Source organism: Scyliorhinus canicula, chromosome 17, assembly GCF_902713615.1.
Source record: "Scyliorhinus canicula chromosome 17, sScyCan1.1, whole genome shotgun sequence".
Classification (NCBI taxonomy): Eukaryota; Metazoa; Chordata; class Chondrichthyes; order Carcharhiniformes; family Scyliorhinidae; genus Scyliorhinus; species Scyliorhinus canicula.
Genome location: NC_052162.1, coordinates 89,035,486 through 89,062,160, shown reverse-complemented (window position 1 = coordinate 89,062,160; position 26,675 = coordinate 89,035,486). Strand labels below are relative to the sequence as shown.

General features: G+C 49.1%; 1 protein-coding gene across 6 annotated transcripts in view; it reads right to left on the bottom strand.

The window, feature by feature from the left end:
* Positions 1-26,675, bottom strand: part of si:ch211-26b3.4 (connector enhancer of kinase suppressor of ras 2) — an 824,630-nt gene that overhangs the window by 42,423 nt on the left and 755,532 nt on the right. For all 6 annotated transcript variants that reach the window (XR_005457712.1, XR_005457711.1, XM_038775303.1 and 3 more), the window contains 2 exons: positions 24,798-24,871; positions 24,054-24,125 (listed from right to left, as the gene is read on the bottom strand). Coding sequence is in view for 4 of the 6 variants with exons in the window: in XM_038775303.1 (XP_038631231.1) it covers positions 24,054-24,125; positions 24,798-24,871 (146 nt within the window). In the remaining 2 variants the exon portion in view is untranslated. The remainder of the gene's footprint in view (positions 1-24,053; positions 24,126-24,797; positions 24,872-26,675) is intronic.

The following is a 26,675-nucleotide window of genomic DNA, read 5'->3' as shown; positions in this document are numbered from 1 at the left end:
TAGGGACCCGGGTTCGATTCTGACCTTGGGTGACTGTGTGGAGTTTGCATGTTCTTCTCATGTCTGCGTGGGTTTCCTCTGGCTGCTCCTGTTTTCCCCCAAAAATGTGCAGGTTTGGTGGATTGGCCATGTTACATGCCTCTTAGTGTCCAAAAGTTTGGACAGGGCTACGGGGGTAGGGCAGGGGCATGGGTCTAGGTGGGGTGCTCTTTTGGATGATTGGTGTAGACTCAACGTGCCAAATGGCCACCTTCTGCACTGGCGAGATTATTTGATTCTGGGTCCTTGATTGCCAATGCAGACACGATGGGCCTCTTTTTGTGCTGTGAGACTCAATGACTTTATGACCATGTAATATCGCATGTCTCCATCCGGAAATTCCCATCCAGACCTTTGCCACCTCCAGAATTGACTATTCCAATGCTCTCATGATCAGCCACCCATTCTCCGTCAACATCAGCTTAAAGGACATAGAATTCCTACAGTGCAAATAGAAGCCACTCGGCCCATCGAGTCTGCACTGACCCTCTGAAAGAGCACCCTACCTCGGCCCACTCCTCTGCACCGTCCCCTCAGCATCACATAACCTGCACATCTTTGGACACTAAGGGGCAATTTAGCATGGCCAATCCACCTAATCTGCACTCCTTTGAACTGTGGGGGAAACTGGAGCACCCAGAGGAAACTCAGGCAGACACAGGGAGAAGCTGCAAACTCCAGATTGACAGTCACTAAGGCTGGAATTGAACTCCCTAGCACTGTGCTAACCATCATGCTGCCCTAAACCACCTCATCTAAACATCCACTGCCTGTATTCTGTCTGACTGAGCTCTCATTCAGCCATTACTTCTACTTACTGACCATTTGGCTCCCACTCCCAAGCAAACCCTATTTCAAATTCACTTCCTTATGTTTAAATTGCAGCGTAGCTCCAAATCCTCCTCCAGCCCAACAACACTACCCCACAGCACCATGACTGTCCAATTCATGTTAACCCCTCCCCATCAGTCCTAAGCTTTGGAAATTCTCCATTAAGACCCTCTTGAAAACCCAACTTTTTGATTATGCATTTAGTCACCCCTCTGTGCCTCCCCCTTTGGGTTGACATCCATTTTTGTCTGATTATGTCCCTGTGAAGCAGCTTTGAATAATTTTGTCCACTAAAGCGATGATATAAATGGAATTTGTCTGTTGAAATGCCGAAGTGCAACACTAGGTTGCACCCAAATGTTCAATAGCATCAGTAATCATAACATCCAGTCACAAGAGGCCTGCCTCAGTCAATCAGATCACTCTATTTGTTTCCTGACTGGCATGCTTATTCTGTAGCTTTATTTGCCACTAAAAAAACACTTCCCACAATAATTGAATTGCATCTTGTAGATGGTAAACACTCCGTTACACATTTGAGTAGCCTGCTAGGCCAGGTATTGTCAAATTCAGGGGCGTGACCCGCAGGTGGATCGAGGGCAGGTGTCGGGAGGGTCGTGGAGCCGTCTGTCGCGGCGCTCCCAATCGCGCAAATCTGCACGCAACAGCCGCAGCAGACTTTTAAAAATGCTGGCTGCGAGCAGCCTTCAAACTGGCCAGGAACAGATAAAAAAAATTTGGCCGCACTGCGCATGCGCACCGATGATCGGGCACGCATGTGCAGTGCGCCCGCATTTTTTTTTATATGGTCGCAGCCTTATTTTTCAAGTTCGGAGGGGGCCAAAGGGACAAAGGGACCATTGAGGCCAGAGGGCCCCAAAACCATTTCCTCTATTTTTGTCAGCAACAAACAAGGGCGGGATTCTCCCCTTCCCGGCGGGGCGGGGGGTCCCGGGCGGGTGAACCACTCTGGCGTCGGGCTTCCCCAAAGGTGCAGAATCCTCCGCACCTTTAGGGGCCAAGCCCTCACCTTTAGTGGCTAGGCCCACGCCGGAATGGTTGGCGCGCCGACGACCATCGGGAAAGGCCTTTGGTGCCACGCCAGCCGGGGCCGAAGGGACTCCGCCGGCTGGCGGAAGTCCGCGCATGCGCGGGAGTGTCAGCGGCTGCTGATGTCATCCCCGCGCATGCGCAGGGGGAGTCACCTCCGCGTCGGACATCGCAGAGGCTGACATGGCCGACGCAGAGGGGAAAGAGTGCCCCCACAGCACAGGCCCGCCCGCGGATCGGTGGGCCCTGACCGCGCCCCAGGCCACCATGGGGGCATCCCCTGGGGGCCAGATCGCCCCGCGCCCTCCCCAGGACCCTGGAGCCCGCCATGCCGCCTGGTCCCGCCAGTAAGGGAGGTGGTTTAATTCACGGCGGCGGGACCGGCATTACAGCAGCGAGACGTCGGCCCATTGCGGGCCGGAGAATCGCCGGGGGGCCCGCCGGCCGGCGTGATTCCCACCCCCGCCGAATCTCCGGTGCTGGAGAATTCGGCGGCTGGCAGGGGCGGGATTCACGCCATCCCGCAGCGATTCTCTGACCTGGCAGGGGGTTGGGGAATCCCGCCCTTGGTAAGAGAATATAGCGGTTCGGGCAAGTCGGCCGGTGTGGGCCGCAAGGTCAACCGCCGTGGGTCACGAAAGTCGGCCGGCGTGGGTCGTGAAGGTTGGCCGGCTGGTGAAAATGGGTCCCCAGGAAAACAGTTTGAAAAACACTGTGCTAGGACATTTCCAAGGGCAGTTAGGTGTTAATCACATTCACTCCCTCCACCACTGACACACAGTCGCAGCCGTGTGCACCACATACAAGATGCACTGCAGCAACTGACCAAAGCTCCTTCGACAGCACCTTCCAAATGCATGACCGCTACCACCGAGAAGGGGACAGCAGACACATGGGGACACCACCACCTGCAAGTTCCCCTCTAAGTTACTCACCATCCTGACTTGGGAATATATCGCTGTTCGTTCACTGTCGCTGGGCCAAAATCCTGGAACTCCCTCCCTATGACATCACTGTGGGTGCACCTATAGAACATGGACTGCAGCGGTTCAAGAAGGCTGCTCACCACCACCTTGTCAAGGGCAATTAGGGATAAAAATAAATGCTGCCCTAGCCAGCAATGCCCACATCCCATTAAAAAAACTCTTATTATATATCTTCTAAATAATGATAAACTATCATTAAAAAACAGATCCAGAGTCACATATAGGCCAGACCAGATAAGGACAGCAGACTTCTGTCCCGAAAGGTCATGAGTGAATCAGATGGGTGAATCGACCCATAGTCACTATTACTCAGACTGATATTTCAATCCCAGATTTATTAACTGAAATTAAATTCCAGTCGCTGCCATGGCGAGATTTCAACCCATGTCCCCACAGCATGAGCTGGGGCCTCTGAATTAGCAGTCCAGTGACATTATCAGTAAGCCATTGCCTTCTTGTCCTGGGATCTCCAGGAGCTTGGCAGCTTTGAAGGAGAGAGTTGGCATTCCCAGTTGGTACCTAGAAAGCAAGATAATATTCAGATGCAATTGATGGAAGATTTACTGGAGATTTCTTGATAGTTTATTATTATGTGGAGTATGTATATCAATATGTAAAGAAAGTCCCAACGAGTGTATCAGCATTTACATGGGGGCCCAAGGAGTGTGTCAGTATTTTCAGGCAGATCCCTGGTGTGTGAACGTATTTGTAGGGGGTCTGTGAAGCACAATAGTATTTGTGGGGGATCTCTGGGATACATCAGTATTAGTACTGTGTCCCTGGAGTGTACCAGTGTTTGGAGATACAGACATGTTTGACAAACACTGCCTAAATTCACTAATTTATCTGAGAATTCCCTGTTTATAATTTTAATCACAGTGTCAACCTTCTTAAAATAAATCGCATACCAGACCCTGTCAAGTAGCAAAGGATTCTCCGTTTGGGATTCTTCATCAGCAGGATCCTCCGCTTCTCTGGCAGCTTACCCATACCCACGGGTTTCCCGACGGTGTGAGGTGGGCACAATGGGAAACCCCATTGGATGGCTGCAGGAACAGGGGGTCGCCACGCTGGAAAATGGGGCTGGCGGTACAGAGAATCCCGCCCTATGTTTTCCCGCCGGAGGTTGCAACCGGTTTACGAACCCCCTGGGTGCGCAAAATGTCTGCATAATGTTGAATACAAGGGATTCCCAGAAGAATCCCTTTATCCAGCCGCCATTTTGAATAGTGGACCGAGAGTGAGGTCATGCGGCCGGCCACTGCAAATAGGCCCCGAACCACCCCCCGCACCGTACAGCAGCCCTCCTCCCCGAAAAATGCAGATGGTGCGTAGAAGCTGTCAATCACAGACCACTACTAAATGTGGCCATCTAAAATGGCCTCCCGCAAAGGGTGACGGGTAATCGAAAACGAGCGACTCGCGGCGGTTTTCTCACAGGCGTGGGGACATAGCCCCATTATCAGAGAATTCCGCCCATGGAGCTTCAAGTGTTGAACACACACAGGCTGCAGCTTGCAAATATACAAACTGTAGCTCAGATTATTCAGAAACTCACACCTGCAAAAGGCCATTAAAAGGCAATTAAAGGAATAATAGAATTATCCTGTCCATCACATCATCTACCAAATGCAGTGGCGCACGCAGTTGTCGCGGTGCCAGTCGGGGGCCATTGAAAGAGCCCCCCCAATGGCAGCACGGTGGCGCAGTGGTTAGCCCTGCTGCCTCACGGCGCCGAGGTCCCAGGTTCGATCCAGGCTCTGGGTAACTATCTGTGTGGAGTTTGCACATTCTCCCCGTTTTGCTTGGGTTTCGCTCCCACAACCCAAAGATGTGCAGGTTAGGTTGATTGGCCATGCTAAATTGCCCCTTAATTGGAAAACAAATAATTGGGTACTTAAAATTTATTTTTAAATTTGGCGATTCTCCGCCGGCAACTGCCCGGGTTCCTGCCAGCGTGGTTCACTCATGGTTCCACCTGGCGGGCACCCGGAGTGGCGGCTGCCGGCTCAGTCTGCGGCCGCCCTGGTTGGGGGGGGAGGGGGGGGGGAAATCTGTCACCGAGGGGGGCCTCCACGATCAGGCTTGCGATCGGGGCCACTGATCATTGGGCGGCTATATTTTCGGGGCTGGTCCGCTGTGTGGTCCGCCATGTTGCGTGAGTCCGCCTCCGCAGGCCGCTGCGTGCAAGCACCGACCTCTGGCTGGAAGTACAGGGCCCCTTATCGGCAGCCGGAGCTTCGAGGAGCATTCCAGGACCCTGCTAGCCCCTTGAAAAATGGAGAATCACTCTGGACTTTCTCCAGGTAAGCCCAGAGTGATTTGCGCCCGTGGAGCTCCAAGTGTTACACCTCTAATTCCTCTCACTGTCCCTGCCTGGACTGCTGTCAAGCTCCCAGACAGGGGTCTCTTTGCTGGGTGGGGGGCTCTGTGCCTTCGGTGTGTGTATGTGTGTGTGTGTGCGTGCGTGCGGGGTGGTCTCGTTAGGCAGGGAGTCCCTGGGGGTCTCACTATTACAGGTGTTCTTGTGTGGTATCCCCCTACTACAAGGGGTGTGGGGGTCTGGTGGGGGGGGGGATTCAGAAGGCAGTACATTGTGGGAGGGGTTGGTCCTTGGTTGGGCTTGAATGGTCTCTTCCAGCAAGGCCCTGGTGTGATGGACCAAGGGGCTAACTACTTGGGGGGGGGGGGGGGGGGGGGGGGTTACCCCCTTGGCCTACCACGAGATCCACCACGCCAGGGCCACGCTGGTAGAGATTGGACCCTGGGAGGAAATCGGAGCAACCTAGCCTGCTTCCAGAGGAAACCCACGCAGACACGGGAGAACGTGCAAACTCCCTTCCTCAAGCTTAAGTATGTGCTTAATGTTGCAAAGCAGCCGAGTGCTAAATATTAGACATGTTTTATAAGGAAAAGCTGATCAGGCAATTTTCCAGAAAGTTTTGTATTTTAAACCTTGACAAAAAAGAGAAAACATAAATTACTGGAGCAGCAGGTTTTACACAATACACATCATTTCCAGCAGTTGCCAATAATAATTCAGTACAAACAGAATATTTGAATGGCTTAAAAAAATTGACATGATTTAAAAATTATAGAAACAATAAATAATTGAGGAAGGAATGGATTAGTAAGCATGTAGAAGAACTGCAAAAATCTCAAGAAAATTACATAACGCAAGCAAGCTATCGTGAAATTTTAAAGCATATTTTTAATGTTGTATTTTTTATGAAGGAAAGATATGCATTTATACAACCTCAGAACGTTTCCAATCATTTTACAACCGCGGAAGTACATTTGAAGTCCCGTATTATTATTACTTTTGCAAAGTAGAAAATATAGCAGCCTATTTGCTCACAGCAAACCCCCACAAACAGCAACGTGATAACGACCAGATAAACATTTTGTTGTGAGGTAGGTTGAGGGATAGATATTGGCCAGGGCATAGGGGAATACCTACTCTACTTCAAAATGGGCTCTTCTATGCCCACCTGGGAGAGCCGGCGCGGGCTCGGAGAATTCTGCCCCTGATGGTTCAATCAAGTTCCTCTTACACAGAAACAGGCCATTTTGATGTGGGTTTTTATGCTCGACACCATAACCATGACTAGACTACACATCACCAGCCCCACACTAAAACACATTATAATATAAAACATCTTTAACGTAAGGAAAGGGTTAACAAGATATAAATACTGATTGATGCAATATTCACACAGTAAGTCCGCTATTCATATGAGCCTTCTGGACTCAACATTGTGTTCAACGAATTTAGACTGTGAACTTTCCCCTCTATCTTGACCCCCTTTAATTCTTTGGTTCCCTTTTTCTGCCCCAACACAACCTTACCCCTCCCCCATGTGGCCACCTGTACCTTGTGTTGTGTTAATCACCCTGGAGTAACACAGACTGCAACTGGATGCAGTCGTACTTGAAAGTAGACTCCAAACTTTGATGTTAGTTCAATACGCTTTATTGAACTTGTTAAGCAGTGCACACAGTTCGCTGTGGGTTTGACACTCTACTAATCTAAGCCTGCTTACTATAACTAACTAGACCAGACTAGCTCTGAGCCACGTGTAGAAGGTGCTAACTGATATATATACCTTGACTGTCACTACAGTTGTCACCAGTGTAAAGAGGCAGCGTGTTGATGCCTTGTGTGTTTTATAGTGGGAAGCCACCTTCTAGTGTTCTGCCTGGTGATTGGTTGTGTTCTGTCCTGTGTGTTGATTGGCTGTACTGGGTGTTTGTCACTGCCTGTTTGTTATTATGTGCATGAGAGCATATCATGACACCTTGGGCGGTATTCTCCCCTACCCGGTGGGGTGGGGGGGGGGGGGTCCCAGCATAGCGGAGTGGCGCCAACAACTCCGGCGTAGGGCTTCCCCAAAGGTGCGGAATTCTCCGCACCTTTAGGGGCTAGGCTCGCGCCGGAGTGGCTCCCGCTCTGTCGACTGGCACCAATGGCCTTTGGCGCCATGCCAGCCGGCGTCGGGGCTGGCTGAAAGGCCTTTGCCAGTCGGCGTGTGTCCGCGCAGGCGCCGGAGCGTCAACGGCCGCTGACGTCACCACCGGCACACGTGCGGTAGAGGGGGTCTCTTCCGTCTCCGCCATGGTGGAGGCCGTGGCGGCGGCCGAAGAAAAAGAGTGCCCCCCACGGCACAGGCCCGCACGCCGATCGGTGGGCCCCAATCGCGGGCCAGGCCACCGTGGGGGCAGCCCCCGAGGTCCGATCATCTCGCGCCCCCCCCCCCCCAGGAACCCGGGGCCCGCTTGCGCTGCCTACTCCCGTCGGCACAGAGGTGGTTTAAATCACGTCGGCAGGAGAGGCCTGACAGTGGCGGGACTTTGGCCCATCGCGGGCAGGAGAATCACCGTGGGGGGCGCGATTCCCGCCCCCGCCGATTCCCGGGTGGTGGAGAATTCTGGCCACGGCGGGAGCGGGATTTACGAAGGCCCCGGGCGATTCCACGACCCTGCGGTGGGTCGGGGAATTCCGCCCCTTGTTCTTCAGTTTTGCTCCCACTGAGCACTGACCTTTGTTCAGCTCGTAACACATTCTGATATCTTACCCTTATGCCCCTAATAAGACCCATCAGTCCTTCATGGCACCATTTGTCTTTTGTCCATGACATCTTTACCAATCTCTCTGTAGGTCTAACCTATCCCTGACCTTCCATTTTGCCCTACCTCCTCCCCAACTATATAATTCATTACATTTATAGCCCTCTTCAGTTCTGTAGAAGGGCCATGTGGACTCAAAACATTTACTGTTTTTCTCTCTCTACAGATGCTGGCAGACCTGCTGGGTTTATCCAGCATTTGCTATTTTTATTTACGAGACCATGTGGGAATGCATACAAATGCAAACATTTCTTGCTCTGTGCTATGTGGTTGTTTCTGCCAGGGAGAGATGTTGGCCTGAGATTTGATCTATGAGGGAACTGTGACATGGGCTTATTTCCCCTTGTCATGATCCCGCTGTTAACCCTTCCCGCTCATACCATTTTCACAGTGGGGTGGCAGGAACGGGCTGGAGACAGGGCCACCACCTCCCGTGCAGAGGCAGAAACAGAGGTGGGTAGATGCCAATGCAGGCAGCTTAGAAGGAATATCCCAGATCTCTGTGACATCTTCCTAATTCCCATTGAAGTGGTCATAAAACTAACCAACCATTATTTGAAAAACGCCATAAAAAACATGGGCTGGATTCTCCAATAATGGGGCTATGTCCCCATGCCAGCGTAAAAAAGCTGGCGTTTCACTCTGGACTTTCCCTAAGATTCTCTTAGCTGCATGGGGGCTACCAGAGCCCTGGAGAGCTTCTCGCAGCTCTGGCTGCGGATATGAAGCCCTGCGCTTCCGGTCTGGAGTCCGCGCATGCGCACGGCGGCGGCCTGCAGCGGCGGCGCCGAACGCCATGGCGGACTCGGACCATAGAGCAGCACCAAAAATGTAGCCCCACCCCCCGAGATCTCACGCGCCCGCGGGTCCGTGATGCCCGATCGCTCCCCTGGCCAGCCATGAGCCCCCCCCCCCCCCCCCCCCCCCCCCCCCCCCCCCCCCCCCCCCGGTGATCATTCACCCCGCCCCACCAGGGCGGATGCGGACTGAGTCCACAGCCGCCAGCCGACATTCCTGATGGCTGATAGGTGGTTAGATCCACGCCGTCGGGAACTCAGCCAGTTTTGCGCAGAGAATCGCGGGAGGGAACCTCTGTCAATGGCCCCCTTCCTGTGCCACGAGAAACTCCCGAGCGGTTCTCCGGGGAGAACCGCGGGAACGTCACCGGTTCCGATTTCCGGGTTCACGACCATTCTTGCACCCGCGTCGAATGCAATTTCGGAGCGGATGCTCGGAGAATCCAGCCCCATGATCACCTGAGAAGCTCATAAAACTGATTGAGAGGTCTCGCACTGGGGAGAAGCCTGCTTCAGACCACATGGAGGGGTCCAGTTCTGGGCTTGTATAACAGAGGACGTCTAATAGGGGTTAGCTTGGGAGTTGAGAAAAATCAAGTGCTCAAAGACCATGAGGCGTAGGATCCGAAGTAGGCCATTTGGCACAAGGTGCCTGCTGTCATTCAACGAGATCATGACTGATCTGAAATAACCTCAATTCTACTTTTCTGCCTTGAATCCCTTACTGATGAAAAATCTGTCTATCTGCGGTAAAGAATTCCACAGATTCAGTACCCTCTGAGAGAAGAAATTCCTCCTAATTTCTGTCTTAAATGGGCAACACTTTATTCTGAGAATATGCCCCTTGGTCCTAAACACTCTCACAAGGGGAAACATCTTCTCAGCATCTACCTTGAGAAGTCCCCTGAGAATCGGGCCCCGGGGAGCGGGGGGGGGGGGGGGGGGGTGGGGGGGGGGGGGGGGGGGGGGGGCTCTTTCTCAATAAGGTTTTCTCTCATTCTTCGAAACTCCAATTAGTACAGGCCCAACCTATCAAACCTCTCCTCATAAGAAACTCCCTCCATATCCGGGGTCACCTCGTGATCCTGCTCTGGAATGCCTCCAATGCCAGTATATATTTCCTTAGATAAGAGGACCAAAACTGTTAACAGTATTCCAGACGTTGTCTCACTAGTACCTTGTATAGTTTCAGCAGGACTGTCCTCAGGACTTTAATACTCCATTGCCTTTGAAATAAAGGCCAATATTCCATTTGCCTTAGCAATTACCTGCTGATCTTGCATGCTAGCTTTTTGTGATTTATCAATGAGGATCCCAAAATGCCTCTGTGCTGCAGTTTTCTGCAGTCTTTCTCCATTTAAATAATATTCAGCTATTTTATTCTTCCGACCAAAGTGCATAACTTCACATTTTCCAAATTATGGGCGCGATTTAACGGAAATGAAATAGAGTCCCATGTCGAGCACGTTTAGCTGGGTGTTTTCTGGCACACGGCAAGAACGACTGTGCTATCGAACAGGACTCTGCGATGCCCCACTGTGGCCGGACTCAGTCCCATTTCCTGCATTAATGATCTCAGCTCGCCAGTGCAGGAAGGAATGTCACCCCCTCGAGACCCCCCACCCCGGCCCTGGATTCCCACCATTCCCCAACTTGTGCCCCCCCCCCCCCCCCCACCCCCACCCCCCACTTCATAAGGGCACACCCGGCCCCAATTCTCAGCATGGGCGAAATGCCACCAAGACATCTTGACACTGGCACCCTGACGAAGCCCCTGCCAGGTTGGCAGTGCCACCGATCACCTGGGAGACCCCCCAAGTGCTGGTACGTCTCGTCGACATTGGTGGAGAGCAGTGTTAATTGACGCTTGGGGTCTCCGAGGCCAGGGGTTAGATCCCGTGCCTTGGGTCACTCGGGAAAGTGCATAGTAAAGTGAGACTAACAGCTCACTTTAATATGCAGATTTGGGTCTCGTAAGATTTACCGGCCGCGCTGCGCCCACGCAGCCATTAGATGCAGCCATTAGATTTAGCCTTACATTCCATCTGCCAAGTTTTTGCCCACTCACCAAACCTGTCTTTCCCTCTGTAGACTTTTTGTGTCATCCAGCCCTCGAGTCAGTGTCAGCCAGCCTACAAATGTTTCCATTTTACATATTGTTTGAGCTGATGAACAGAAGAATAAATTGAAGTCGACTTCAGTGTTCATGAAGATAACTGGTCTGTTTGGCCATAGTTTGACAAGAAAAGAATATCAACCAACATGATCTGCACAAAGAATGATCATTCATTCAATGTGTATGGAAGCACTGAAACCAACATGTATCACAATGATAGCTAAGCTGTGCTATAAAATCAGCCATGTTTAAGAGAAATTGGGTGGCACAGTACCATGGACCCAAGTTCGATTCCAACCTCACGTGGCTGACTGTGTGGAGATTACACATTCTCCCCGTGTCTGCGTGGGTTTCCTCCGGGTGCTCCGGTTTCCTCCCACAGTCCAAAGATGTACAGGGTAGGTGAATTGGCCATGCTAAATTGCAGGGGATTGGGCCTGGGGAGGGTGGTCTTTCAAAGGGTCAGTACAGACTCGATGGGCCAAATGGCCGCCTTCTGCACTGTAGGGATTCTATGATTCTTTGGCTCTATGAATTATACTGACCAAAATAGAAAAGTACGCTAGGAAAAATAAACTGACTACAGTGAACCGCAGAAATAGAGAAAATGTTTCCCAACACACTGGGAAGATTTTTATTTCAGAGGCTAGTTTAGCACAGGGCTAAATCACTGGCTTTGAAAGCAGACCAAGGCAGGCCAGCAGCATGGTTCAATTCCTGTACCAGCCTCCCCGAACAGGTGCCGGAATGTGGCAACTAGGGGCTTTTCACAGTAACTTCATTTGAAGCCTACTCGTGACAATAAGCGATTTTCATTTCATTTCAACAGATCTGGAGGAGACAGGAAAGTCAGCAGTAGGCCAGGAATTCATTTGTCGCTGCAGTAGACTTGTCATTTTTAACTCAGTCACGGCATTAACATTGCACTTCCGGATTCCCTGACCAGAGAGGACCATGATGCACTGAGTTTCTGATTAAAGAGGTGACAGAAGCAGTCAGAATGATTCAACAGTGCACTGATCCACGTGGCTTCAGCAACCACAGGAATGAAGAGGCGATCTGGGAAGGTTATCTGCCCCCACCCATGCCACCTCCACCCTGCCCATCCCAGATTCCAGCCCGGGTCCTTGAAATTTAGCTGTTCAATTTCAAATGGAGTAAAGCCTTTGACAGCTTGCAATGGTTTATAATGTAACAAAGGAACATTATAATATTTTATTTGATCCCAAAAGTTGGGGCAACAGTAAAGACATGAAGGATTTTTACCTTTTGTAAAGACAGAAGGCAAAAAAGGATATGCAAGGAGAGATGTTGAGCTGATTTGGTGATGGATGTGGGGGGAATAGCTGATGGAAACAGCTCTGGGCTGGGAGGTGAAGTTGGAATCAACCGTCGATTCAAGCAGAAAAATCCTGGTCGGAATTCTCTGATCCTGAGGCTAAGTGTGACGCCATTGTGCCGTTGTGTTTTACGACGGTGTCAACAGGCCCCCTGGATCAGCGATCCTGCACCCTACAGGGAGCCAGCCGCTACTGGAGCGACTCACGCAGCTCCAGCTGCCGATACCGGCGTCAAATGGACGCCGCGGGTCTGTGCATGTGCGTTACGGCCGGCGCATATTTGCGCATGCGCGGCAGTTGCCTTCTCCATGCCGGCTCCGACGCAAAATGGCAGAGAGCTACAGGGACCCGGCGCGTAACAAAATAGGCCCCCAGTAGGAGAAGCCGGCCCACCGATCAGTAGGCCCCGAATGCGTACCAGGCCACGGTGGAGGCCCCCTACAGGGTTGCAGCCCCCGTCCTGCCCACCAGCCCCCCCCCCGCCCCCCGGCGGATGAACGCCGAGGTCCCGCTGAGTAGGACCACATGTGAACGGCGCCGACAGGACTCAGCCGCGGCCCATCACCGGGGGGGGGGGGGGGGGTCACCAGAGAACCAGCGGACCGGCGTTGTGTGAATCGCGCCACCCCACCCCGGCGATCCTCCGACCCGGTCCGGGGTCAGAGAATCCCGTCCATTGGGTTTCAACTGGAGTCTTGTTCTTAAGTTCTTGGATTTCCATAGCGGAGCGGATGTAAGCTTCAGAGTTTGTGTGGTATGCCTTCATTAAAGTGCCCGCAGTTTTGTCTTGAGTTATATTGGTAGATTTTTATAGTTAAACATCGATAAGAGAACGTTGTCTGCAAGCTGTTTACTTGTGGGTTTGACCAAGTAGGGAGTGTTTTGGGGCAATGTTTTGGAAGGATATTTTTAACTGTAACAGTAATCTTTTGTGCATAAGTTTTCTGCCTGTTAATAAATCATTTACTTTTTACTTTTTAAAATTCCAAAATTGTTACTTGCCTTTTTGCTGCTGAGAACAGTGATTTTATTTTTCTTTTCGTTTTGAGAATACAAAAAAAGGTTATGGCCAGTAACCCAAGTTTCCATCTGGGATTTGGTTTGTTCAGAAACTAACATCTGCAGTGGTCATAGCAATTGAAAGGCCCCTTATTGGTCCTCTAGCTTCAGGGTCCCATCCACACTCCATCCCTACAATGATCGTGACAGGAGCCTGACACCAAACAACGCAATCCGGGGTGGGGACCTGGAATATCACTCGACAGTGTCCCAACCCCAAAACAAGACTCCAGTCAATTCTAAACGATGATTCCCTAATCAACGACTGGTTAGGCAGTGTAAATGGACAAGGACAAGCAGCCAGTCAGGCTTTTAACGATGGAACTGCTAGCCGCAATCCTTGGATTGAAGCTGGTGAAGCTGCTTCTGTCCGTGTGGGAATGATGCGACATCTCGTCTTTCTGTTTATATGCCTAGAGGACATGTTAAGTCACTGTGCAAAAACAAGGGCATTCTTTCCTCATTAATTTTTCATTTAAACTCAGAAAGCATGGGGACTGGGCGCTGACCGTGCTTGTGCTCTTACTATTGTTGGCCATTTACATTAGTTGACAGACAGATTCAAATCTGATTGCTCTATTCTGGGCAGTACTTGTAATCTTTGAAAGAATAAGATATGAAATATAATTAGATTGGCATCAATATTTATGTGTTCTGATATGAAATGCCTGATAGTATCCATCATTCTATCAGGCAGCTTCATGCTCTAATACATTTGTTGGTGAACCCAAGCCAGACAAATGCAGAAATCCATCTTCACACAGGCAAGCTGCTGGTATTGAGTGACAAAAAGAGGCAGCATATTCATCATGACGTGGGCGGTTTGAAACAAAACATTGGCCTATATTTGTGAAACGACAATATTCTTCTGAAAATAAAGCAACAGAAAAAAAAGAATGATTAGTATTGCTTACTGGTGTGAGCGGGTGGTGAAGATCAATGAGAAATGGGAAGCAGAGTTGGGAGGGGGGATCAATTGGGGAGTATGGAGAGAGGCACTGCGTAGGTTTAAGGTGGTACACAGGGTGCATATGACTCGGGCGAGAATGTGTGGGTTCTTTCAGGGGGTAGCAGATGAGTGTGAGAGGTGTGGGTGGGGGCCAGCGCATCACTCGCACATGTTTTGGGGTTGCGAAAAATTGGGAAGATTCTGGGTGGGAGTGTTCGCGGTCTTAGCCAGGATAGTGAAGGAGCAGGTGGACCCGGTCCCTTTGGTGTCGATATTTAGGGTTTCGCAGAAGCCGGAGCTCATGGATAGGAGGAAGGCCGATGTCTTGGCCTTCGCCTCTCTGATTACACGGCGATTAATTTTGCTGGAGTGGCGGTCGGCATCACCGGGGGTAGCGGCTTGATTGGGTGACCTGTATGACTTCCTGCGCTTAGAGAAGATAAAATATGAGTTAAGGGACTCTTTAGGGATGTTTGAGGAAAGATGGGGGATGTTTGTGACCGTGTTTGAGGAGCTGTTCATCGCAATGGGTGGGGGGGGGGGGGGGGGGGGGGGGGGGGGGGAGGAGGAGGAGGGGTGATAAAGGGGAAAAATATGGACAGACTGAATAATTGATTGTTGGGAAGTATGTTTTCCGGGGTGTTTATTCGCTGTAACCTGTTTTGATACATGTTTGTAATAAAATGCATTTAAAGTATTGCCTCCTGGTTTTGCAGGGACAGGTTATTTGTAAAAGTGCAAATACGTTCCTGCCATGTTTTCCTGATTGAAAGTAAAAAGCAGCACACCTGTAAAGGTAAATGGCAAGAAACGTGAACCCTCTAAGGATTTACCAAAACAGCTAATTCTGTGCAATTAAGAGAACATCTGAAAAAAGAATGACAACTTATCAAATCCTTCCATGCATCCCTCCAGTCCTTTTCTTTGCCGATACTTTCCCATTGAACTGTACTTTGTAACTTTCAAAACTCAGCAAAAACCAGGCAAAGCAGGCCAGCAGCACAGTTTAATTCCCGTACCAGCCTCCCCGAACAGGTGCCGGAATGTGGCGACGAGGGGCTTTTCACAGTAACTTCATTTAAAGCCTACTTGTGACAATAAGCGATCTTCATTTCATTTCATATTTCTTAATGTGTCCATATAATTACTGTCTTTACCTTTGAATAAGATCAAAGCCTCAGCCTGTCTCAAAAACTCGGACTTCAATTGGATATTTGTTTTCCCAGAATAGTGCAGGAATTCCCAGCTCTGACAAGATTTTTCCAGAAGCTAACTTTAGCTGAAGGGGTGGGTGGGGGAATGTTTTGGGGGGCCTCGGAGATCTAGATGCCATTTGAAGATGGCATCGCAATCACTCGCTACAATGGGGAGTTCCGCCGAGAAGAGCTGCCCTCTGTACAAAATGGGGCTATGCGCAGCCTCGGCCGCACGTTCCCCGTTCAACACGAGTTGTATCGAATAGCCATGTGTTTATCGGCGCTGCACACAGAGAAGGGGCGGGATTTTCCATCCCACCATAACTGTTTCTTGGTGCGGTGCGCTCCTGCCGGCAGCAGAATCTCCGTCCCGGCAGTCGGCCGATGGGGTTTCCTATCATGTCCACCTCCACGTTGTGGGGAAATCCGCGGGCGTGTGTGTGCTGCTGGCGAAAGATCCCGCCGAAGGAGAATCCCGACCACGGTCTCTGATCATGCAAACCGCGGGACATCACCTTCTTCTCCAGATGGCATGCCACTCATCCTCTCACACCTAGATACCTAAAAACTCCCAGTAGATGACCTGCGCAACACCATCTGTAAAGCTAATCCAGTCCAGCGTTCCAGTCCAGTACTGTAGATGCGTTACCCTCTTGGAAGTGCCATTTTTCAGAAATTAAAAACAAGGGGCGGAATTCTCCCCCGGCGTGATTCTCTGTGTTACTGGTGCCTGAGGGTTTCCTGATGGCATGGGGCTGCCCCACAATGGGAAACCTGGAGTAACGGCTGGAGAATGCCGCCGGCGGGTCAGGGCAGAAATGTGGCGCTGCGGGGCGGAGAATCCACCCCAAGTTGTTTTGGGACATTCTGAAATCATGCAAGGTACAACATAAATCTTTTCTTTCATTGATTTTGGTTCTAATGATATCTCTTACTACCCTCCTCACCTGGATGACATAGGCCGTACCAAGTCAGAAACGTCAGCAAAAACATTGCAAACCCTTTGGTCATAACAGGACAAATTGTTTCTGCCAATTCTCCTGAACTTGTTATCCTTTCTCAGACACTTTGAAAACTTGTATTTGATTAGGCTGCATCTTCACAGATGGAATACTTGCTTAATGAGGTATTTTAAATTCAATTACTGTCTTTGGAAATGGCAAGAAAATAAATCATCAGCGTGAAATAGTGGCTTATTGCTCACTTTTCATAAATCAGAGCGATCAGATTTTGGATTTTAAAAAAATTAAACAGCTCCATCTCTGCAAGGCCAATTGATATCTTACTCCTTGTAAAACTCAAGCATCAAAACTGTACCTCCTTCCAAACTATTTAAGATTAATCTATAAGCAATTTGACAAGTTAGAAATTACTGTTGTCGATTTCAGGAACTGAATGAATACCATGTTATTTGGTTACTTTTAATGGAATTTTAAACTGCCAATTTAGATTGCCTTTGTTTAAATAAAAGATGGGCAACTGTCAGCCAAACTTTGCTCATAACTTCCTGTAATCTGCAGTAAGAAAACTGGATTTTCTGAGGGCTTTTACTGCGCAATCAGGATACCTCCTTTTGTAACTCAGCATGTTTTACTGATATTACTGTTATTGCTGGAGAAGCATAACTTACATTCCAAGAGCAATACTGCTCTTTAGTTTCAGCTACGACACTCTGAAGAATTACTCTGATTGATATAGTGTATCCTGAAGATTTGGAAGGGGAATATATACTGAACATTTAAGAGACTCGTGATATTCCTTGACCATTTTAGTGAGTTGTTCATCATCGAAAATAATTGGATTTAAAATGCATTAAAATAGAGGATGAACGAGCATTATCCAAACCCGTGCAGGATTTACGACTGAATATATGGGCTGAATGACCCACTCCTGTTCCTTTGTGCCTATATCACTGACAATCATTTTTTGACTTGGCAGCAACTGTTAAATTCTTTCAAAAAAAACAATTTGGCCAGACAGCGATCAGGGAGGCCAGTGGATTAGGCGGCGAATGAATGGAATTTGTGGTGGGGACCTATGACGATGGCTTTGTCTCCCCAACGCTCCAACTGGAGAAAATTACAGCCCACCTTGGTTGGATGTTGGACAGCCAGGCTAATGTTATTACACACTGAAGGGGGTGAGAGAAGTGGTGGCGAGATAGACCTGAGTGTTGTCAGCATGCGTGTGAAATTTGATATTTCATACATGATGTTTCCGAGTGGTAAAATCTGAGTGAGAAATTACGGGGGCCAATTGCTGATCCCTGGGGGACTCCAGAGGTAACAACTCCGGGGAGGGGGGGGGAGCGGGTGCAGGAAGGAAGGCCATTGCAAAATATTCTCCGGTTAAGACAGGAGAATTTGGAGTAAAATGCCTCCAGGGAGTTTGAGTAAAGCCGCAGTTATAATACTCCCAATTTGCATTGTGCACACAAATATTCAGACATATGACCCAAAATCAGGGGCTGGACTCACCATTCTGGAGGCGAAGTGATACCGCCAGAGTAGAACTGCTCCTGGGGCTGGATTCCCCGTTGCCTGAAGCCGGCAGAGAGATAATAATAATAATAATCGCTTATTGTCACAAGTAGGCTTCAATGAAGTTGCTGTGAAAAACCGCAAGTCGCCACATTCCGGCGCCTGGTCGGGGAGGCTGGTACGGGAATTGAACCCGCGCTGCTGGCCTTGTTCTGCATTACAAGCCAACTGTTTAGCCCGCTGAGCTAAACAAGCCCCTGGTTCGTGATTGGGCATTGCTTTCTGCTACTCTGGTACCCCGCTGGTGGCTGCATCAAGGTTCGAGCCCCGCCCCTGTGGGAGGATGCGAATATGCCAAATTGACCCATTTGGATCCTACGAACGGCTGAACACTGGATTCTCCGGTCCTAAGGGCTGGGATTCATGTAGGTGTGGCTTAGTGCAGGTGTTTGTCAGCATGGCTCTGGCACGGTAGACCTCACGGTGGGCCAAGGGCAGTCTTTAAATTAGGTGCCGCCTACTTTAAAGCCGATCAGAGGGGGGCCCCTCCCCCGCTATGCAACCTGCCCACCTCACCCCCACTAAATATCCCACCAGCGAGCCCCACCCCCACCAGAGACCCCCATAACAGACCCTCCAACCAGAGACCACTCCATCTGAAGCCCGCATAACTGAGCCTCCAGACATTGACAGTGAAAAATTACTGCTTTAACATTTATCCATGCAATACACCTGATGGCTCAGGCAGAGAAAGCAGCAGCAGTAAATTCCTAGAAAGCAAGAAAGCACACCAGCTGATCTTTGTTCTGCAAGCCTTTCATTCACATCAATGAGAAACTAAGGCTGTGATTGACAGCTTCCAGACAGCCAGATGTCTGGATTGTTTAATTTTGTAACCCTTCACGCTTGAATGGAGCTCATGTAGCCTGCTGTGAAACTAACCACAATGTTTATGAACATCAAGCTATAATTGAAAGCTCTTGATCATATCGTAATTGACAGCCCCTCGCCACATGATAGTCAGCTAAGTACTTTGACTTCCTCGTTTTCACAACAGAAAGTACTTAGCTGCCTTTGATGTGGTGAGGGGCTGTTAATCATAGCAAGAGTGATTATAAATACTGTGGTTAGCATCAGGACACGGGTCTCTGATGGGGGATTTCTGTTGTGGGAGAGTCTGATGGCGAGACTGATGGGTGGCATTGTAGCACAGTGGTTAGCACTGCTGCCTCACATTGCCAGGGAACCGGGTTCAATTGTGGCCTTGGGTCACTTCATGTGGAGTTTGTATGTTATACCTGGGTTTGCATGGGTTTCCTCCAGGTGCTCCGGTTTCCTCCCACAGTCAAAAGATGTGTGGGGTTGGTAGATCGGCCATGCTAAATTGTCTCTTAGTATTCAAGTGTGTGAAGGTTACAGTGAAAGGGCGGGGTGGACATGGGTGGAATGCTCATTTGAAGGGTCATTGCAGACTCGATGGGCCAAATAGCCTCCTTCTGCACTATGGCGATCCTATGAAACTAGGGTAATGGAGATGCATTCAAGCTTGGCGGGAAAGGAGAACAATCCACCAAGGAGCTGTCTCTGGAGTAATAAAACCATCAATCATTGGCTAATTCAATGTTTTACTGTGTGAAATTGACAGGAATATCTGCATTTCAAAGGTTGTCAATGGATTTCAAGCACTTTGAAGTGAACTAGGCTTTCAAGGAAGACTCTGACAATTGTAGCAGTCTCTGACATTTGTTGCTTTGAACACCTCTCCCTGAAGCAGCAGATACTAGGGAAGGGTAAGTGAAAATGCAGTGATGTTTCAACCTACTGCCTGAACTCCTCTTCATCTTTCTGATTGGGTCAGATGGAGGGGTCTCTGTTGGGTGTCTGATGGGATGGGGACTGATGGAGGGGGGGTCTGATTGGGGGGGGGGGGCTGATTGGGGTTGCCGGTGGGAGGGGGGGGTGTGTGGCAGTATTTGCATTGGGGAGCCTCCAATCAACTAGGGAAGAGAGAGCTGTGATGAAAAGTGAATGGAACCCCAGGAGGAGGAATTACTGTTGAGGTTGTTTTGGGGGCATTCATTCCATATGCAATTTTGTAGATTAAAAATCTATTAAATGTGAAGTAATACATTGGTTCACCATTTTTATATAATATATACAAAAGTAAACTGGGGAGAGGGAGTACACATATTTGGTAGTATGTACGGTTTAAAAGGCCCCCTGAGATAACGGGCGGAATTCTCCGCTCCCGGGAAAAATCGGGAGGGCCGTCGTGAACTCGGTCGAGTTTCACGACGGCCTCGGAGGCCGCTCCTCGCCCACTATTCTCCCCTCCCGGTGGGGCTAGAAGCGGCGCTCCGTAACTCTCGGCCGCCGGGCGGCGCGCCGAGAGTGAAGCGACGGTGGCACGTATGTGACGTCAGCCGCGCATGCGCAGGTTGGCCGGCTCCAACCCGCGCATGCGCGGCTGATGTCACGACGGCTGACAGCTCGAACCCGCGTATGCGCGGTGACCGTCTTTCCCCTCAGCCGCCCCACAAGATGTGGCGGCTTGATCTTGCGGGGTGGCAGAGGGGAAATAGTGCGTCCCATTGAGACGCCGGCCCGACGATCGGTGGGCACCGATCACGGGCCTGTCCTCTCCCGAGCACAGTCGTAGTGCTCATTTCCCACCAGGCCCCCTACAAGCCCCAAAACGGGGATTTCACGCCGATTTCACGACTGCAGCGACCAGGTGTGGTTGCCGCCGTCACAAAATGGTTGCGAACGGCAGGCCGCTCGGCCCATCCGGGTCGGAGAATCGGCGGTCGCCGTGTAAAACAGCGAGCGGCGATTCTTCCAAGCGGGGTGGGTGGGAGAATCGCGGGGGGGCGCCAGGGGGTCGTGAAATTAGCCGGGGGGCCCCCCCGCGATTCTCCCACCCGGCGTGGGGAGCGGAGAATCGTGCCCAACCTCACCAGAACCGTTGCATTATTATTTGGAGAACTGTGCTCGGAATCCAAAATTTTTCACAAAATCCCTGGAAATGCCCTCATTTTTAATGTGAGAATGTCTTTGGCATCAGTCTTCCTTTAATAATTCTACAAAACTAGCTGCAGCAGAATGACTAGCTCAGTGGTATTAACTGGGCCCAAACGTCCTCACACTAATGCTTAATTACTTTGCAACACTTAATATCTTACTAACTCTTAACTGACTAACTTTAAACAACTTGCTAACTTTTTCAACTTACCTCTTGTCGCTGCCTCTTCTGACTCCCCGCTTGCCTCCCTGACCCTCCCACTCACCACCTCTCTTCCTGACTTCCCTGACTCATCAGCCCTCATCCCCACTCACCACCCCAGCTTTCCTCCCTGACCCTCCCAGTTGCTGCCTCTCTCCCTGACCAGTTAATTCATGATGAAGCCAGATGGTAAAGTAGGAAATCAGACACAAATCCTTTACTTGCAATGGATTAATTTTCAGAATGCAACATGACGTATGTCTGCATCTGTCCTAACCAACACCCTGGACGGGATTCTCCCACCCTCCGCGCCGGTATTGCGCCCGATGCGGGGGCGGAGAATAGACGTTCACGCTGTAAATCTGGCGCGACTGCGCATCCATGATTCTCCGTGGATCTGCCAGTCCCGCGCGCATGGTCGACGTGGCGCCAGTTGGGGGCCGTTGGAACAAGCCCCCGTGGCAATTCTCCGTGGTCAACTGGCCGAACTCCCGCCAGCGTGGTTTCCGTGTGGTACCACCCGGCGGGAGCTGGGACCCACGGCCGCAGTCGTGGTGGGGGCGGGGGGAATCTGACTCCAGGGGGGGCCTCAGTGGTGGCCAGGCTTGCAATCGGGGGCCACTGATCGGCGGGCAATCGCGATCAGGGAGGGACCTACCTTACCCTGCTGCGTGGCTCCGCCATGTCGGCGGCGCAAGTGCCGAGATGTGCCACCGTGTGCATGCGTAGACCCGCTTGCGGCCGTCGTGCGCATGCGCGGCCGCACGGTCTGTATAGCAGGGCGCCACCGGCAGCCAGAGCCATGGGGCCCTGCTAGCCCCATGGAAAACGGAGAATCACCCCTTACGTTCGTGGAAAAAGTCTGGGGTGATTCTCGCCCGTTTTCCGCCGGGCGTGGGGTCTTAGTCCCCAAATGGGAGAATCCCGCCCCTGTGTCTCAGGAGTCTCTCTTTATATGTGCTTAAGGTACTTAATTAAACAATACCTCTCACTTGTGTCTCCTTCACCGTAATAATATAATGAAGATAAATTTCCTCTCACCACCTCCCTACTGCCTCAACTGTCCCATTCCTGAGGGGTTGTGAATGGGACAGTTGAGGCGGGGAGCAGTGAGCCGGAGCATCGGGGAGGGAGAGAGGCGGAGAGCAGGAGAGGCCACGAGCAGGAGGAGTGTGAGGGAAGCCACGGCTGGGACAGCTGGGGGAAGGAAGCGGCGAGCGGGAGGGTTGACAAGCGAGCAGAAGAGCAGGTCTCAGGAAAGACAAGTAACGACATAGCTTCGGGCTCCAGGACCTGACACAAGTGAATTTTAGCTGATAATTTCACCTAATTAGTCATGTCTGGCTTGGTTCGCGTCCATCAGTTTCGTCTCATGGGAGTGTCTACCAGTTCTTTGCTCATGGGTGAGACTGACAGCAAACGCATTTAACCATCAGGATATGTGCAGCAGTAATAGTTAAATGCCTAGCACTTGATGGATTGTTGAGCAGCTGTGCAGCATATAAGGACTTTGAGTTACAGTCTTACTCCAGAAGATCAAATATGTCTGAAGGTTACACCAATGTAGCAACAATGTCAATTTGAAACCATAGAATTATGCAGCACTGATAGAGGCCCTTCAGCCCATTGTCATTTTCTGACTATGATGGAGCTTTCCAACTGTTCTTTTCTTTCTCAGTCATATTTTCCCCTTTAAATATTCATCCATTCTCTTCAGAATGTTATTGTTGAAGCCGCTTCCACCACCCTTTCCAACAGTACATTCCGGATCACAATAACTATGTGGACAAAATATTTCCCCCATGCCTCTGGTTCTTTTACCAATCAGCTAAAATCCATTTAATCTCTCCAATGATCCCACTGCCACTGGGAATAGTTTCTCTTATTTATTCCAGTAATGTGAATTTGAACAACTCTATTAAATTTCCTCTTAATCTGTTCTGCTGAAAAGAGAACAATACCATCTTCTCCGGTCTCCTCCCATAACTGAGCTCCCTCATTCCTGGTTCTTTTCTCGTCAATCTCTTCTGCAGCATCTCTTTAAGGTTTGCCATCCTTCCTGCCCATGTGACGCTTATTCCGCTGTGTTGCCCTTAAAGGGTCAATCACCACAGGTGTCCAGAAATGAAGAGAATCCCAACGACGGAGAACTCCCACCATAATTTAGTTAAGGCAAATACTGAGGTGTTTATTAGTGAAAGACAATTAAGTTATATTTCATGAAATTATATCACATTTTAATTAACTGGGAATTATTTTCCATTCATACTTTATTAAAAAGAATGCTCAAAATGTATAAACATTCTAAACACCCACTATAGAACATCTTGATAGATCAGAGCAGCTGCAATCAAATCAAAATGTAAAGAAATAAAGTAGGAGATCGAACCCATGGCATTTAACAACAATCATTCGTTATACTAACTGCCAAAGACCATGTACATTCTCACAAAATCACCCGTTATGCAAATTCAAACAGCAAAATTAACCGCTTCGACACCTGTATTAAAATAGCAGACTGGCGAATGACACGCAAACTCATTCAAGTGTTTGTCTGCTAGGATCGCCAGCAGAAATATGCCTATTTTGTTTTGATTCTCAAAATCAAGATATGGTGCATGCGGAATATGTTATGGAAGCTCTTTGTGGTTATAACCCATGACTCACTTTGGTACAATTAACACAACCCTGATTGCTACTCATCTGGAACCAAGTCAATCCACTATTCATAATCTGTCTTCTACGTACAAGAAGGGCATGGATAAACTTGTCAAAGAAGAAAAAAATCCGCACTGTTGTTTAAGCTTCCAGTCACCGTCTTAATTGCTGAATATGATTTATCGTAATGCAACATTTTTACCTGTTCATTTCTTCCAAGCAGTCAGTTGCAAAGTAGAAGCTCTTAATTTTTGGATGACAAGCCTTGAAGGCGCTTTAGAAGAAACAAAACATGGAAGTCATAACACAGATCAGCAGACAGGAACTTCATTATTCTTAGAATGCAATCTTCAACGAAACTGTGCAGGTCTTTAGGGTAGATTTTAACATTGTGAGATAGTATAAAATGGCTCACTCTGAGCGGGCAGCTTGTTTTATATACCTCTCCTCTTTCATTTCCACTGACATCAATGAGGGAACATTTAAAAAGGGTTGATAACTTGCTTTAGTCTATCCGACAAAATCAGTACCTACTCTGTCAGACCCTAGAAATATCTACGTTTTTTGCAGTTTGATTTTAATTGAACAAACAAATCAGAGCTAAAAGAAGTCACCATTTGCACCTCAGAGCCTCATGAACAGGAGATGCACATAACTGGGTGCCATCTCTTGGCAATTGAAAGTAAACTTTGAGTGCTCCTGCAAAGCCATGACAGCCTGCGATTGTGTATCAGGCAATCACTGGTACAAATCTTTTTTGTCCATTAACGGAGGTTGGTTGGAAATCCTGCTCTGCAGCTCCCAATCTCACATGGCATGTTCCCAGAGGGCAAGTTCAGCACTGTGAGCATGCAATTGGGAAATGCACCTCTAGAACATTTGATGCAAAGCGGATGATTCCCTTTGTTTAGTTTTTATTTTGTGACATTGTCAGGTTAACACTTACTATTTCCGTCTGCATTCAATAGCCCTGTCTATCCTGAACTCCGGCAAGCTGATGAATCCCTCTGCCTTTTCATCCTGTTAAGTAAAAAAAAAATTATTCTGATATGTAAATTAAGTTTTCTGGTCTTAACGGTTCTTGGGATGCAAAATATGTCAACTTATTCTGATTTTAAATTCTAATCCATTGAGACTGATGAAACTTGGGATTAGGGGAGGTTTATTTCCCCACTGCAAGCATCAATTCATTTAACATTGTCCTTAACGTGGCTCTGATTAAACCATAAGCTCTTCCCCTCATAAGATTTAATTTAAACCTTGTGCTTTTGTGTGACAAAGCTTACATTTTAGCATTACTGATCCCAAAACAATGAATTCCATTTTAGAATTGTGATCTTTTCTCACGTCAAGCTCTCGATGCAATCCACTGACAAACTGCGTGCTGGTTACTTCAGAACTAAGGCAAAAAAAAAGACAGCCCTTGGCTGCTGAATAACACCATTGAAACTTTAATCCTTTCACTTTAGCAGTTACCTGACAGTCTCCTTGTGCTTCAACTACCTGATTTATCTGTGGTGAAAAGCATCAGTGAACTGTGAAAGTGTGTATCCAGATAAATTACACAGCACTATTAACATTTACAACACAGAAACAGTCCATTCAAGTCCAGTTGGTCCATGCCTATCCTGGTAATGCACCACATGAGTCTTGTCCCAGCCTTCTGCATCCAAGCCCATCAATATCTTCATATATCTTTCTCCTTTCTGTGTTTATCTGGGTTCCTCTTGAATCTATCCATGATAGCTCCTTCAAATATTCCTTATGGTAGCAATTTACACATTCTTAACCAGGATCTGGGTAAGAACGTATCTCCTGAATTCCCTCCTGAATTTATTTATGACTGTCTGACGCTTACGGTACCTAGTTCTGGTCTTCTCTCAGGTAGAAACATCTCTACATCCACTGCTCCCCCATTTTAAAGACTTAATAATAGTATTAATCTTTATTAGTGTCACAAGTAGGCTTACACTGCAATGAAATTATTGTGAAAATCCCCAAGTCGCCACACTACGCCTGTTCGGGTACACGGAGAGAGAATTCTGAATGTCCAATTCATCTAACAAGCACGTCTTTCGGGACTTGTGGGAGGAAACCGGAGCACCCGGAGGAAACTCACGCAGACACGGGAAGAACGTGCAGACTCCGCAGACAGTGACCCAAGCTGGGAATTAAATTTCAAAAATATATTTTATCCCAAACTTATACAAAAGGTTACAAAACATAAACAATTCGGAGAACTCCCCAACGCACCACTGTAGTTTGTACAAATTTTTCCCTTTTTCACCGCCTTCACCCCCCTCAACCACCTCCCCCCCCCATGATGAACAGCTCCTCAAACACAGCCACAAACACCCTCTCAAAGCCCTCTGCTGAACCCTTCCATCTTTTCCAGCCAAAGAAAGTCATATAAGTCCCCAGACAAGCCGCTACTCATTGTGGTGTTACTGACTGCCACTCCAACAGAATTCTTCGCTGGGCAATCAGAGAGGAGAAGGCCACAACGTCAGCCTTCCTCCCCTTCATCAGCTCCGGTTTCTCTGATATCCCAAATATCGCCACCAAAGGGTCCCGCTCAACCTCCTCCTCCTCTATGTTTGTTAGCGTCGCAAACACTCCCAGCCAGAATCTCTCCAACTCTCCCATATGTTCTCTCATAGAACATATGAGCGTGATTCACTGGTCCCCGCCTACACTTTTCACACTTGTCTGCCACCCCCTGGAAGAACCCACTCATTGTTGCCCGAGTCACATGTACACTGTGCACTAGCTTGAACTATATCAGGCTTATACTTGCGCACAAAGAGGTTGCATTTACCTTTCG